This window comes from Trachypithecus francoisi, unplaced genomic scaffold (genome assembly GCF_009764315.1).
Source record: "Trachypithecus francoisi isolate TF-2019V2 unplaced genomic scaffold, Tfra_2.0 Lachesis_group14, whole genome shotgun sequence".
Taxonomy (NCBI): Eukaryota; Metazoa; Chordata; class Mammalia; order Primates; family Cercopithecidae; genus Trachypithecus; species Trachypithecus francoisi.
Window position 1 is genome coordinate 39,360,793 of NW_022681459.1, and position 15,024 is coordinate 39,375,816.

Below are 15,024 nucleotides of genomic sequence, written 5' to 3' on the forward strand. Positions count from 1 at the left end.
TCCAGCCTGGGCAACAGAGCGAGACTCCGTCTCAAATAAAAAGAAAAAAAGAAAAATGGGGTCGAGGGAGGGTCTTTACGTTAGGAGATGCTGATGCAACAGGCCCAAGGCCATCAGAGTCAGTGACAGGAGCAGTGTCTTGGAGCCCAATGGCTGGGCCTGAAAGCAGCAAGGCCACGTTCTCAGCAGGAGGGTGGGGAGACGGACTGCTTGTTCTCCTCACAGCCAGAGACACTGGCCTCAACCAGGTGTGGGTCCCCTCAAGATTCTGATAGGGGCAGAGAGAAGCCACGCAGGCTTGAGATGAAGCCCGGGTAGTACATGGCCAGAGCAGGCAAGTGAGGCCCCGAGAGCCCAGGCAGGGTACGGCAGGAAAGTCAATGCTGCAGTCCAGCACCGGCCATCAGAAGCCCCTAAAGTCCACCTGCAGAGGCTCATGCTCAGTAGGTCTGGGGTCTGAAAACTTGCCCCAGGTGATGGCGTTGGTCAGGGGACCACACTGGTTGTATAAATAGGCTGTCCCTGAGAAGATGACAGAAGAAGGGGTAAGAAAACCAGACTTATACAGCTGGGCGTGGTGGTGCACGCCTGTAGTCCCAGCTACTTGGGAGGCTGAGGCAGGAGGACTGCTTGAGCCCAGGAGGCTGAGGCTGCAGTGAGCCATGATCACACCACTGCACTGGAGCCTGGGCAACAGAGCAAGACCCTGTCTTAAAAAAGAAACCAGGGCCGGGCGCGGTGGCTCAAGCCTGTAATCCCAGCACTTTGGGAGGCCGAGACAGGCGGATCACGAGGTCAGGAGATCGAGACCATCCTGGCTAACACCGTGAAACCCCGTCTCTACTAAAAATACAAAAAACTAGCCGGGCGAGGTGGCGGGCGCCTATAGTCCCAGCTACTCGGGAGGCTGAGGCAGGAGAATGGCATGAACCCGGGAGGCGGAGCTTGCAGTGAGCTGAGATCCGGCCACTGCACTCCAGCCTGGGCGGCAGAGCGAGACTCCATCTCAAAAAAAAAGAAACCAGAATGTGGAGACACAGTCCTTCCTCACTAACCTGGCCTTACTGGAGGCCTGGGGTGCCGGCCTGGGTAGGGCAGACCTTATGCTCTGAGGTCCCAGCAGTGGGCTCTGGCTGGGCCAGGTCCTGGAAACAGGGCCAAGGCCCCTGGCAACAGGTTAAGGGGTGGGGAGGCTGTGGGCTCCCAGGGGCCAGGAAAGGGGATGCAGGCAGCAGGTAAGCCATTTATTGGATGGCAGCAGAGGACAGGCTAGGAAGACTGGAAATGGAGATGTGGACACAGGCCCCCAGCCCTGCAACCTCACCAAGGTCCACAGTGGCCAACCTGCTGCTACCAGGAGCTGAAGTCCCCAAAACCCCGACTGGGCTTCTTCTTGGGCATGGGGACAGTGGTGCTGGTTGAGGGCTCTTCCTCTGCCGCTCGCTTCCTGGGAAGAGAAGAAGCCGCTGGGAGTCCACGCCCTCCCTCGGCCCCTCCTGACTTGTCTGTATCTCTATACGGCCCTCCCGGTATAGGCCCAACCCCTCCCACCTGCTGCTCCCACGTCCCCCTGAATTCGATGGCTTCTGCCCACAGAGACCCCGGCCAGGCCTTCAGAGGCAGTCCCTCGGCTGCAGAGGCCACAGCACAAGCCCACGCCCAGGACCAGTGCCCGTGGCTTTCTTGCCCCTCTGGATCTGACCCTCAGACCTCAGTCAGCCCCAGGAAACACCATGGGAAACAGGGAGGCCAGCCGCGCGGCACTCACGTGGCTGCTGGGTTGATGTACTTGCCCACGCCCTGGCGGAAGGTCTGGGGGCCCTGGCTCCCTGCCTCGGGCTGGCTGCTCTTCACTTTGGTCTCCGGGGCTGCCTCGAGCTGTGTCTTCCGCTCCTGGGCGATCTGTGGCACGAGAGGGTGGAGGCTGACTAGCAGCACCTTGGGCAGGACAGATGCTAGGCTTGGGGTGGGAAGGTGCGCTGGCCCAGACCTCCTAGGTGGTGGCATCGTGCCCCCTCACCTGGGCATCAGCCTCCTCATAGGGGTCCACGAACACCGTAGTGGCATCGATGCGGATCTCCTCCTAGCAGCAGAGGGGGCTCAGTGCACGGCAGGTCCTCCCCTTGCCTGCCTGGCCCCCAGCCGCCACGTCCCACCTCCCTGGGCACAGACCTTAGGGCGATCAGTTTTGGGGTCACTCTCCACATTCTCCATGGCTGTCAGTACGTCAAAGCCCCCAACAACCCTGCAGCAGGGAGACAGAGGCGGGTCTGCATGCGCTCAAGGAGGGCACCCTCACGGCCGAGCCCCAAGGCATGAGGGAAGAGGGGCTGAGAGCCCCAAGGCTGGCCTGGTGGTCCTCGGGCAGCAGCCAGGAAGGCGATGAGAGGGAGTGGCAAGGGCGGGGTCAGCAGACCACAGCCCTGGGCATATCCAGCTGGGTTTTTTTTCTGGTTTTCTTTTGGTTCCCCCACCCACAGGAAAAACAGGAGTCACAAATGTGGCTTGTGCTGTCCCCACTGGTTTGGTAATAGAGTTTCACTTGGCCAGGACCACATCACCTGCATCCACCTTGTTTCGTGCTGCTTCCACACAGTTGGGTGGGTGTCAAGAGACCACGCGGCCCACAATGCTGGAAAGACCCCTGGACTAGAGGGTGAAGGGAGCTGGGCGTGGCCAGGCTTGTGAGTGTCACGCCATCAGGTCTGAGACAGGGCAGTGGCCAGGCCACACGGGCGAGTTTCCTCCTCTCCTGAGCCCGGTGGGTCTGGAGAGCCAGACTTCCCTGGCACAGGGAGCACCCTCCGTCCCAGCTCTGCATAGCCTCAACCCCCAGCAGTGACGGCCAGCACGGCACATGGCTCAGGTCCACAGAGAAGGCAGCGAGGAGGCCTCAGGTGGGGAAGGAACCCACCTAGCCCACTGACCCCCAGGCTCCACACAGCCGCTTCCCTTACCGTCCAAAGATGGTGTGCTTCTTGTCCAGGTAGGCACAGGAGCGAAACGTGATGAAGCTGGGGAGGAGGGTTGGACGGTTAGGGAGAGCGTGGCACCTGCTGCATCTGGCCTGCCTGAGAGCACACCAGGAGCTGCCCACCCTCTACAGTCGGCTCTGGGAACCTGCGGCTTCCGCAGACGCATGTGTGCATGTGGCTCCCTGCTGCTGCCCACCAGGGCAGGTCATCAGCCCCCAAAGCTGCCCAGGGAACCCCGGACCTCCAGCTGTCCCGAGGTCCTCCTGCTGCCCCGGCTGCTGCCCAATGCCTGTCAGGGAATCCCTGTGCCCAGAGCCAGCCTGGCCATGCAGCTCTGTGGGAGGTGGCTGGGACAAGGCGACACCTGGAAAACCAGAGCCAGCCCTGTGCCATCAAGGGACCTGTCGAAGGACTGAGGAGAAAGGAGGCAACAAAGCCAGAACAGGAATCAAGGGATTAAGAAATGTGAGTAACATAAACATGGACAAAGAAAATGCTCAGGTCGTCCAGGCACAGTGGCTCACGCCTGTAATCCCAGCACTTTGGCAGGCCGAGGCAGGAAGACTGCTTGAGTCCAGGAGTTGAAGAACAGCTGGGGCAATGGCGTGAACCTGGGAGGCGGAGCTTGCAGTGAGCTGAGATCGCACCACTGCACTCCAGCCTGGGTGACAGAGCGAGTCTCCGTCTTAAAAAAAAAAAAATTTCCAGGAGGAGCTTGCCTTGGGATGGTTCTTTTACTTTCCTCGTATCTGAGTTTACTTCTGCTTCTAGTTTCCTTCACTGTGTTAGAAATCAGCAGAGAGAACCGCTTGCAGGTCAGAGCTGAGGTCTGCCCCACTGTAGACGTGACATCTGCGGACACTTGTCTGGTGGCCTTAGGGGTGGTCAGCCTCGGTGGGCTCAGGAGCATGTCCCTGCATGGCTGGGGGGGTGCATGTTCAATGCAGCAGGGGTTAAGTCCTGTGTCTCTCACCAGCAGGGTGTGTGGGCTGTGCCTGCCTGCACCACCCTGGGGTGCTCCATGCCGCCAGTGCTGGGACCCACCCAGTATCTTCCACTGTTTTCCTTTCAGCCTCTCTGGCTCTGCCCTCTGAGGGCTTTTTGAACACTCACAGCTGGGGTCTGTCGCGTTCTCATTCATCCTGAAAGTCTTTTTTTTTTTTTCCCTTCGAGACAGAGTCTCGCTGTCACCCAGGTTGCAGTGCAGTGGCGCGATCTTGGCTCACTGCAACGTCTGCCTCCCGGGTTCAAGCGATTCTCCTGCCTCAGCCTCCCGAGTAGCTGGAATTACAGGTGCCCACCACCACGCCTGGCTAATTTTTGTATTTTTAGTAGAGACATGGTTTCACCATGTTGGCCAGGCTGGTCTTAAACTCCTGGCCTCAGGTGATCCACCACCCGCCTTGGCCTCCCAAAGTGCTGGGATTGATCCTGACAGTTTTTTTTCTTTTTTTGAGACGGAGTCTCGCTCTGTCGCCTGGGCTGGAGTGCAGTGGCGCAATCTCGGCTCACTGCAAGCTCTGCCTCCTGGGTTCACACCCCCCCTCCTGCCTCAGCCTCCCAAGTAGCTGGGACTACAGGTGCTCGCCACCACGCCCGGCTAATTTTTTGTATTTTTAGTAGAGACGGGGTTTCACCATGTTAGCCAGGATGGCGTTGATCTCCTGACCTGATGCGACTGCCTCAGCCTCCAAAAGTGCTGGGATTACAGGTGCGAGCCACCGCGCCCAGCCTCCTCCTGGAAAATCTTTAATTACAAGAATCATGAAAGGAAAAACAAAGCTGTAACTAATTAAAGTCTAATTATCTTTGAATACAGTAAAACAGGCAAACCTTTGGCAACAGTTGTCCAAGAAAGCACAAAATACTACTAGAAATAAGAAGAGGCCGGGCACGGTGGCTCACGCCTGTAATCCCAGCACTTTGGGAGGCTGAGGCAAGAGGATCACCTGAGGTCAGGAGTTCGAGACCAGCCTGGCCAACATGGTGAAACCCCGTCTCTACTAAAAATACAAAAATTAGCCGGGTGTGGTGGCAGGCGCCTGTAATCCTAGCTACTCAGGAGGCTGAGGCAGGAGAATCGCTTGAACCCAGGAGCCAGAGGTTGCGGTGAGCCAAGATTGTGCCATTGCACTCCAGCCTGGGGGACCAGAGAGACCCCATCTCAAAAAAAAAAAGAAATAAGAGAAGGCTGAGCATGGTAGCTCATGCCTGTAATCTCAGCACTTTGGGAGGCTGAGACGGGTGGATCACCTGAGGTCAGGAGTTGGAGACCAGCCTGGCCAACATGGTGAAACCCAGTCTCTACTAAAAATACAAAAAATTAGCTGGGCATTGTGGTGGGCGTCTGTCATCCCAGGAGAACTGCTTGAACTGGGAGGCGGAGGTTGCAGTGAGCCGAGATCTCACCGTTGCACTCCAGCCTGGGCGACAAGAGTGACACTCCATCTCAAAAAAAAAAAAAAGAAGAAGAAGAGAAGGTGGCAACTGATCTGTCAGCAGTTTCACAGGCTGGTTAAGCCAAAGAGAAATAAAAAATAATAAAATGATTCCCCATCCTGGCCCCTGCCAAACAACAAGAACCAACCATGCACCCAACCTACTTGAAAATAACCAACAGTCCTAGGCAATCCTTGGCTGAGAGGAAACTGAAAAGGAAGCTACCAACCGCCAGCAAGCAGTGAAGAGGGAATGTGCACCCTCAAAATGACAGATGCGGCTACCAGAAGCAGACATGGATTAAAGTGAAGGAGGAGGAAAAGCACCATGAAGAAGCAGACAGTGAGTGAAAACAATTCCATAGAAAGTGAAAACAGACAGACCCTTCAAAGACCATTAAGGGATGTAGGAACAGAAAGTGTGATTAGGAAGGAGAAAAAAAAAAAAGGTGAGCACAGAGAGGCCAAGAGAACATCAGCTTCATGGGAACAAGTGCCGTTAACCCTGAAATGAAAGCCCCAAGGAAGTGGCACGAACGGCTGCCAGCTGCCTTTGGCCGGCTGTTCACCACAGCTGATGCCAGTGCGATTTTTTTTTTTTTTTTTTTTCCAGACAGGGTTTCACTGCTGCCCAGGATAGAGTGCAGTGGTGCAATCCCAGCTCACTGCAGCTTTGACTTCCCGGGCTCAGAGGATCCCCCACCTCACCCTCCCAAGTAGCTGGGACTACAGGCACACACCACCATGCCCCACTAATTTTTTAAATTTTTTGTAGAGGCCGGGCACAGTGGCTTAAGCCTGTAATCCCAGCACTTTGGGAGGCCAAGGTGGGCGGATCACGAGGTCAGGAGACCGAGACCATCCCGGCTAACCCGGTGAAACTCCGTCTCTACTAAAAAAATACAAAAACTAGCCGGGCGAGGTGGCGGGTGCCTGTAGTCCCAGCTACTCGGGAGGCTGAGGCAGGAGAATGGCGTGAACCCAGGAGGCGGAGCTTGCAGTCTGCACTCCAGCCCGAGCGACAGACTCTCAAAAAAAAAAAAAAAAAAAAAAAAATTTTTTGTAGAGATGGGCTTTTCCCATGTTGCCCAGGCTCATCTCAAATTCCTGGGCTCAGGCAATCCACCTACCTCAGCCTCCCCAAGTGCTGGGATTACAGGTGTGAGCCACCGCGCCCGGCCACCCCTGTGATTTTAACCATTCCAGGCTACAAAGCCACAGCCAGCTCTGCTCACAACATGCAGGGGCCACACCTGTCACAGCAAAACCTGCTGGAGCCAGTCCACACAACTGAGACCACGTGTGACAAGACAGTGAGCCGGTAGAAGGCCACAGCAAAGCCACAAGAGGCCAGGGTTCACCCCAGAATGCCACGGAGACACCCGTGCACTCTGGCCTTGTAGTGGCCACATCCACAAATCTCTGGAGGACCAGAAAAGCACAGAATCATCGTAACAGATGCTAAGAAAAAAACCTCTAGAAACTCAGCCACCCTCCTAAAAAACAGCCCAACAACAAATGTTCTGAGAAGGCAAAACAGCGATTCCTGTGGAGCACAGCAAGACGCCCACTTCCTCCTCCTCATCAGGCCCACAGTGACATGACGGTGACAGGACTGATGAGCACACCAGGGTGGCAGAGAGGAGGCCAGCTTTTGATGATAAGCATGACTATCTAGAAAACCCAAAAAACTCTTAAACCCTTTTTTAATTATAAGAGAATGTGATAAAGTGGCTAAATATGGGATCACGAGGTCAGGAGATCGAGACCATCCTGGCTAACATGGTGAAACCCCATCTCTACTAAAAAATCCAAAAAACTAGCCGGGCGAGGCGGCGGGCGCCTGTAGTCCCAGCTACTCGGGAGGCTGAGGCAGGAGAATAGCGTGAACCCGGGAGGCGGAGCTTGCAGTGAGCTGAGATCTGGCCACTGCACTCCAGCCTGGGCGACAGAGCAAGACTCCGTCTCAAAAAAAAAAAAAAAAAAAAAAAAAAAAAAGAAGTTGCTTTATCCAGAAAGTCACAGGACCCATGTGAAGAAAATGATTGAAAGACTAAAACGTAAAGTCAGGCCACTGTCTGGGGTGGCAGATGGATGGAAAGGGCACCTCTATTCTTCCACAATACAGGCATCTGGCCCCCACGGCCCTGCTGGCCCCCTATCCCCTGCTGCTTGCCACCAGCCTGCACACTGCTCCCCACATGCACCAGGGCCACACATTCCCCAGACCTCCTGTGTCTCTCCAGGCGCCTCTCCCTGTCCAGTCCATGCCCTGCACAATCCCTCCCACATGCTGCTCCAGCACGCTGACCTCCCCAGCACTGCCTGGCCACAGGTACCCACACGAACGCCTGGTCCCTATCAAGAGGCCCTTCTGGACCTCCAGTAATTCATGACTTCTGGTCTCTCGAGGACAAACCGGGCGCGGGCAGCTCTTCCTGCTGACTCACTCTGGGGGCCCCCCTTTTGAACACAGGTGCACATGCTTGGCCTAGGTGTGCCGTACACTGTCTGGGTTTGATTCAGAACCAGCACACCCTTCAGGGAGGGCCAAGAGGGAGAACCTGCAGGGAGTGCTGGCTTACCTCCCAGGCCACCCCAGCCAGCCCGGCTGACTCACAATTGAGATTTGTTGCTGTTGGGCCCTGAGTTGGCCATGCTGAGGATGCCGCGGCCCGTGTGAGAGAGGTTGGGCCGGAACTCATCTTTGAAGGGCTTCCCCCAGTACGACTCCCCACCTAGAAGAGAAAGGCCCACAGAAGCAGGAAAGCTTGGGCCCCAGCCGAGGCAGAACCAGAAACCTCAGAGTGCCAAGGGGCATCAGGGCCTTGCTGAGCCCAGCCTGGGGCAGGGGCACTTGATAGGGTGGCCTCCGGCCCTACGTCACCAACTCCTGGGTCCTTTGGAGCCCCCACGCCTCCACACAGGCAGGCTACTGCCCACTCACCCCAGCCCTGCCTGGGGCCTGCCCCAGGACAGGAATTAAAGAGTCAAGACCGCCATCATTATCACTCAAGCTATGGGAATACGGAGTGGGGGGGCCTGGACCCAAGCAGCTGTCAGGCTGAGGGACTTGGAGAGGCTGCAGGAGGGAGGGCTGGCCGTGGTCTGAGGCGGACCCCAGGGGCCCAGGGAAGAGACCACACACTCCTGCCTCCTCTACCATACAGGCCTCAGAGCCACCTGGAAATGAGAAAGCCGAGGGCCAGGCCTGAGCGGGCACAGCACTGATGGCTGCCAGTCGTTCCACCCTGGTCTAATAGATTCCATGTCTGAGCTCTGCACAGCCCCTGCCCAGCTACCCCCTCATGCCCCACGGAGCAGCCAAGGTGCCCAGAGAGGGGCCCAGTACCAGTACCTACCCATGCCTGTGCCTGTGGGGTCGCCCCCTTGGATCTGTGAAAACAAAAGCCAGTGAGCAAGTTACACTCTGAGACCCGAGGCCCACTGCCTGCCTGACTGAAGAAGACCCCTCCTGCTACATGGCTCCATACGGGGGATGGGCTCTTGGTGATGATGAGGGGCCCTCCCAGCCACCTCCCCGTGTGAACCCAGTGCTGGATGGGCTGGCGCCTCAAGGGTCAGCCTATGGGTTCCCCAACAGAAGATCACTGACCGGACTCATCCTGGCCACCGGGGCATGGGCCAGGGCCCTGGAACGGGGCAGGGACAAGCCCACCCAGCCCCTGATGTCCCACCAAGCTCATCTGTGCAGCCAGTGACTTGCATCACTCACCACAAAGTTCCGGATGGATCTGTGGAAGATGGTGCCATCGTAATAATGCTTTTTGCAAAGCCTGATGAAGTTTTCGCAGGTTTTGGTGTCTGCAACATAACCCCGATACTTGTATGAGGCAGAGAGCTGCCAAAGGCAGCTCACCACAGCCACAGGAAGCCTTTTTTTTTTTTTTTTTTTTTTTTGAGATGCAGTCTTGCTGTCGCCCAGGCTGGAGTGCTGTGGCACGATCTCGGCTCACTGCAACCTCCACCTCCTAGGTTCAAGACATTCTCCTGCCTCAGCCTCCCAAGTAGCCAGGACTACAGGCATGCGCCACCACACCTGGCTAATTTTTGTAGTTTTAGTAGAGACGGGGTTTCCCCATGTTGGCCAGGCTGGTCTTTAACATGTAGCCGAGTCAGCTGCCCGGCCACACTGGGCAAGGATGGACCCACAACAGAACCAACAGGCCCCGTGCAGCCGCATGGCCCAGAGCAGAGCTCACGGGAGAAGTGTGGGCAGAGCAGCAGGTGCGGCCTGGCCCCTTCTCTGAAACACTGGCACCTGTGCGCAGGCCATGCTGCCAACATGGCCCCCTAGGAAGGACACAGGGCACTGCTGCCGGTCCCGCCTAGTGACAGGCTGAATTTCCTACAACAAGCACATACCAGTGGCAGCCCTATATTTAAGACATGGCTATCAAATGACCCCAGAAATGACCTTGGGACATGGGGAGGGGCCGGCCTTCACACCCACCACGTCGCAGTGCAGCTCCAGGTTGAGGTCTCCCTTGTTGGTGTGCAGTCGCACGTAGCCCTTCTTCTTCACAAACTGGTAGCGGAGCACATCCTCATCGATGGCAGCTGTAAGCAGAGGTCCCAGCTCGGCCCTTGTCCTTACCCTGGGGCAGCCCCACTGTGCCAGGCAGCACCGGCCTCAGACACACAGGCAGGGACTAGGCTCCAGCTCTGGGGAGAGCAGGGGAGCTGGAGGCCGAGGGTCTGCTCAGGCCATGCACCAGCCTCATGGGGCTGGCAGGGGTTCAGCAGCTAAGAGGGGGAGGACTAGGGGCTCAGGTGACAGTGGGAGCCCCTGACAGGCCAAGAAAGTGGGAGTCGGGGAGCACACCCACCCCCTGCCACTTTCAGGTCACATGGCAGGTGACTACAGAGGCAAAGGTGGCTACCTGCTTCATGTGTCGTCTCCGGGACCATCGCAGTGGAAGTGAAGGAAGCGCTGACCTTCCCTGTGGAATAGTGGGCCTGCCAAGGAAACCAGGATGGCACCTCAGCAGTGCCATGGGAAGCAGGTGGGCGGGGATGTGTCACTTGCCTAGAAGCCAACCACGTACCACCCCTGCCCCCAGGGCCCGCTTGCTGCCTCTCCTCCAGGAGGGCCTCCCGACCACCAGGAGGAAGACGCCAAGGCCAGGCCGAGCCAGGGCCCCTGGCCTCAACTGGGTCCCGACTCTTACGGTATCAGCTGAAACCCTGGAGATAAAATACCACACAGGACTGGCCACCTCAGGATTAGGAGTATATGGCTGACTTCTCATTTTTTTTTATTTTAATTTTTTTTATCAGACAAGGTCTTGCTCTGTACCCAGGCTGGAGTGCGGTGGTGCGATCCTGGTGCACTGCAGCCTCTAACTCCTGGGCTCCTGTGATCCCCCAACCTCAGTCTCCTAAGCAGCTGGGACGACAGGCGCCTGCCACCACGCCTGGCTGAATTTTTGTAGAGATAAGGTCTCACTATGTTGTCCAACCTAGTCTTGAACTTCTGGCCTCAAGCAATCCTCCTGCCTCAGCCTCCCAAAATGCTGGGATTACAGGTGTGAGCCACCACGCCTGGCCTCATTTCCTTTTTTTAAAGTTTCAAATTTTCTACACTAAACACATTACATATTTAATCAGGGGTCAGGGGAAAGCCCCAATAAATGTTATTTTTTATCATAGAGGAAGAAAAGGGGTTTCTCCCATCTGAAGAAAATACAAGCCAGGCACAGTGGCTCACACCTGTTAATCCAGCACTTTCGGAGGCCACGGCAGGAGGATCTCACTTGAAGCCAGGAATTCAAGACCAACTTAGACAACACAGCAAGATCCTGTCTCAAAAAAAAAACAAAAGAGTATACCAAAGTGCTAAGGGCAGCGTGTCAGCATGTCAGAGGGGTGACCATGGACAACAAACTTGCTTTTTAAAATTTTCCAGAATTTGAATACTTCTTTAAGGAGAACTTCAGCAATACCTGCCCATGTCTCTGCACTCCCCCTAGCTCCAGATCCCCACACTCTGCCTGAACAGGAGGAAGAAGCAAACACAGCAGCCCCAGACAGGCAGCTCTGTGCGGTCCCAGGCACGCCATCCACCTCAGCACCGCAGCAGACTCTGAAATGCCCCAACTCCCCCTGGCATGGCTTTGGGCCGCAGTGCACATCGGGCCCTGCCCTCCCAGCCACCACAGAACCACACATGCCCACTCCACGTGTGCCCTGGCCACTGAGCTCAGGCTGGGACCACAGCACAAGGCAGACCTTCTGTGGAGGGGTCTCCTCCCCTGTGTGCCCCCACACAGCCCGTGGTTCTTCAACGACCAGTGTGGACATCAGCCCCTCCCCTTCCGCCTTCTCAGATTCTGTCTACCTCAGGGCAGCCCCAGGGCTGTGTGCTCAGAGCCATCGGGCACCACAGCTCTGAGGGATCCTGGCTGCCTCCCTGCCATGTACCCCCAGGCCCCCATGAACCCCTTTCCCAGGACCACTCCAAGAGGCCATGAGATGGGCAGGGAGACGGGGCTCGGCCGAGTGCCCTCCGCCACTCACAGCGTTCAGCTTGTCCACTTTCTTCTTCTCTGGGGCCTTCATGGTGGCTGCCAGAATCTCATCCCCTTTGAACTCCTTGTAGAGCTCCTGTAGGGTCTCTCGGGTCTCGGCATTTGTATTTTTCAGATAATAAGACGGGTCCTGTTTCGCCTTCTCTTCATCTACAAACCAGTAGCATGGCCCTAAGCAGCCGAGCCCCCAGTATCCTCCCCACACACACGTGCTGGGAAAACAGATCTAGAATAGGCCAGGGCTGTCCAGCCATGGCACGGGCCCCGAGCCACTGCCAGCCACAGAATGCCACAGTGCCCAGCTACAGGCCTGAAGGTCTCCCCAGGCAGTTCACAAGCGTCTGAGGATGGACTTCAGGTTGTAGTTTCCTGCATATTCTAATCTTTTTACTGTATACACTTTGCTTTTTTTTTTTTTTTTTTTTTTTGAGACAGGGTCTAGCTGTGTCACCCCGGCTGGAAAGCAGTTGCAAGATCTCAGCTCACTGGAGCCTCCACCTCCTGGGCTCAATCGATTCTCCTGCCTAAACCCCGACTAGCTGGGGCTACAGGTGTGCGCCAATCACACCCAGCTAATTTTTCTATTTTTTGTGGAGACAGGGTGCCCCCATGTTGCCCAGGCTGGTCTTGAACTCTTGAGCTCAAGCGATCCGCCTGCCTTTGCCTCCCAAAGTGCTGGGATTACAGGTGTAAGCCACTGCGCCCAGCTGCTTTGCTTCCATAATTTTAAAGGTTATTTTTACTTAAAATAATAGAAATGTGTGAGGGTCTTTTCGGATGTGAAATCCCCCATTCTTGCCAACTCAGGAGGGCGCCTGCTGCCTAGTGGTCCTTGGACAGCAGTCCACTCTGTGGAGAGGGACGGGCATCCCCGTGCAGAGAGCACAGACACAGCCCAGCCCCAACCCTGGCCTCCGGCTCTCCTGACTCAAATCTCCCCTAGTCATGTGCTCAGCCTCCCTAAAACCCAGTTTATACAATGCTCACAAAGTGCCCAGGCCACTGCTCTGCAGCACGAGGCTGAGTGACCTCTGAGCATGAGTCCTGCTGGCTCCTCCAAGGCTGTAGGACAGCCACCAGCGGCCAGGAAAACAGGAGGACTCCATCACCCCACCACCTGCCCACTGACAGCACCGGCCAGTCTGCAGGGAGCAGGGGAACCTGAGCAGGTGTCCTGGCAGGGCAGCAAGTCCATCCCGCCCGTTGTTTCTGAGGCTGCAGCTGGCTCGGATTCTCTGAACACTGGTTCAGAAAATGCAGGGCCTGTCTAGGCTGGGACCCCCTGACCTCCAGGAAAGGGGGTATTTTACCCAGGGAGCACTGTCCCCATTTCACCCAAATGCCCCCTCACCTAGCCCCAGCCCCTAGTTGTACATACCTGGGTCTATTATTTTCATGTTATTCTTCACATGATAGAAGTTAGAGACATTGAACTTGTCCAAATTGGTGGGGTCCTGTAGCAAAAAGAGAATGCCCGGCAGAGAGAACCCAGCCTGCGGCCAAATGGCAGCCACATGCAGCAAAGGTCGGCCAGCTGTCAGAGGTGGGGAAGAGGCCAGGGCTACACTGAGGTGGGGGGAGTCAAGCAGGGCATGGCAGAGGAGGTGGTCTGCCCCAGGCAGGGCAGCAAGCAGGGACAGGGACACGGCCTCGCTAGCTGCTGGCCAAGCTGCGACCTTCCTCCAGGCACATGATTAACGAGCATTCGTCGCTGTTAGGGAGCTATCAGATAGGAACATGGACAGCCATGGGCCAGCCTCTGGTTAGTTAGAATGGGACAAGCCACAGAGGTGATTGACTCAGCAGGCCATGCTCCAGCAGCACCGCTTGTCTAAGTCAGTGTTTTTCTTTTTTTTTTTTTGAGGCGGAGTCCGCTCTGTCGCCCGGGCTGGAGTGCAGTGGGCCGGATCTAGCTCACTGCAAGCTCCGCCTCCCGGGTTTTACGCCATTCCCTGCTCAGCCTCCGAGTAGCTGGGACTACAGGAGCCCGCCACATCGCCCCGGCTAGTTTTTTGTATTTTTAGTAGAGACGGGGTTTCACGTGTTAGCAGGATGGTCTCCATTCCTGACCTTGGATCGCCCGTCTCGGCCTCCAAAGTGCTGGGATTACAGGCTTGAGCCACCGCGCCCGGCCTAAGTCAGTGTTTTTCATTAATTCACTTGGAGTTCTCTGACACCTGCAGGGAGCCCTGTGCCAGATCCCGAGGCCCAGAGCTCACAACAGCTCCTGCCGTCGAGGCGCTGAAGCAGAGCCAGGCCTGCAGAGTGGCCATTCAGATGCCTCAGGTGGCTTTGAGGACAGATATGAGGGACCCTGACATGGGGGTGGGGGATCGGGGAGGAGATATAAGAGCTAGACTGAGGCGGCGGCCCCATAGAGGACTGGGCTGGCTGCAGGGGCTGAAGGCAGCTGGGGCAGGCGGGCAGGGGACACTCACCTGGAGGGTGATAATGTCCTGCCGGGAGAAGGGCTCATCGGTCAGCAGGTCCCGGAAGTTCTTGGCCTTGATATTTAGCTGTTCCACTGCCTATAGCCAGGAGGAAGTGGTTTTACGATGCCTGCCCCAAGCCTTGGCACAGGGGACCGCAAGCAGGGAGGCCTGGAGCTGGCCCCGACCGTAGCACGATTTGAAAGGCGTGAGGAATGAGAGAGATAGCAGTGTACACCCCACTGGCTGAAAGCAGAGGCTCCCACAAAGGCGGAGCTGGCTGAGTCTCAGATGATGAGCCAGTTCAGCCTCGCAGCAACCTTCCTGCAGGAAGCTCCTGTCTGCACACTGATCAGCAAAAAGGCTCAGCGAGCCACCCACCCACTCACTACAGGCTTCACCGAGCTCCTTCTGTGCACAGGCACAGCGCCAGGCCCCCGTGGGCAGGGGCTGTGCACACGAGATGTCTGCACTCCTGGGGTACGTTCTAGCAGAGTCCTTGCTCCACTAACGAGGACTGACCATGCCAGTTTGTGCAGGCTTCTGGCAAGAAGTGGCCCCCAAGGCCCCTGGAGCAGCGCTGGCCACCTACACCCCACAAACATCCAGGTGCAGGATTGAAAACGGCACA

General features: G+C 56.7%; 1 protein-coding gene across 1 annotated transcript in view; it reads right to left on the bottom strand.

Annotated features, from left to right (window-relative positions):
- Positions 1-15,024, bottom strand: part of PPIL2 (peptidylprolyl isomerase like 2) — a 31,308-nt gene that overhangs the window by 1,591 nt on the left and 14,693 nt on the right. The window contains exons 8-20 of the mRNA XM_033234108.1: positions 14,403-14,492; positions 13,343-13,418; positions 11,954-12,114; positions 10,318-10,393; positions 9,884-9,994; positions 9,150-9,238; positions 8,776-8,809; positions 8,034-8,151; positions 2,958-3,014; positions 2,173-2,245; positions 2,021-2,083; positions 1,769-1,902; positions 1,345-1,447 (exon numbers count right to left, since the gene is read on the bottom strand). Of these exons, the coding sequence (XP_033089999.1) occupies positions 1,351-1,447; positions 1,769-1,902; positions 2,021-2,083; positions 2,173-2,245; positions 2,958-3,014; positions 8,034-8,151; positions 8,776-8,809; positions 9,150-9,238; positions 9,884-9,994; positions 10,318-10,393; positions 11,954-12,114; positions 13,343-13,418; positions 14,403-14,492 (1,179 nt within the window). The 3' untranslated portion in view covers positions 1,345-1,350. The remainder of the gene's footprint in view (positions 1-1,344; positions 1,448-1,768; positions 1,903-2,020; positions 2,084-2,172; positions 2,246-2,957; positions 3,015-8,033; positions 8,152-8,775; positions 8,810-9,149; positions 9,239-9,883; positions 9,995-10,317; positions 10,394-11,953; positions 12,115-13,342; positions 13,419-14,402; positions 14,493-15,024) is intronic.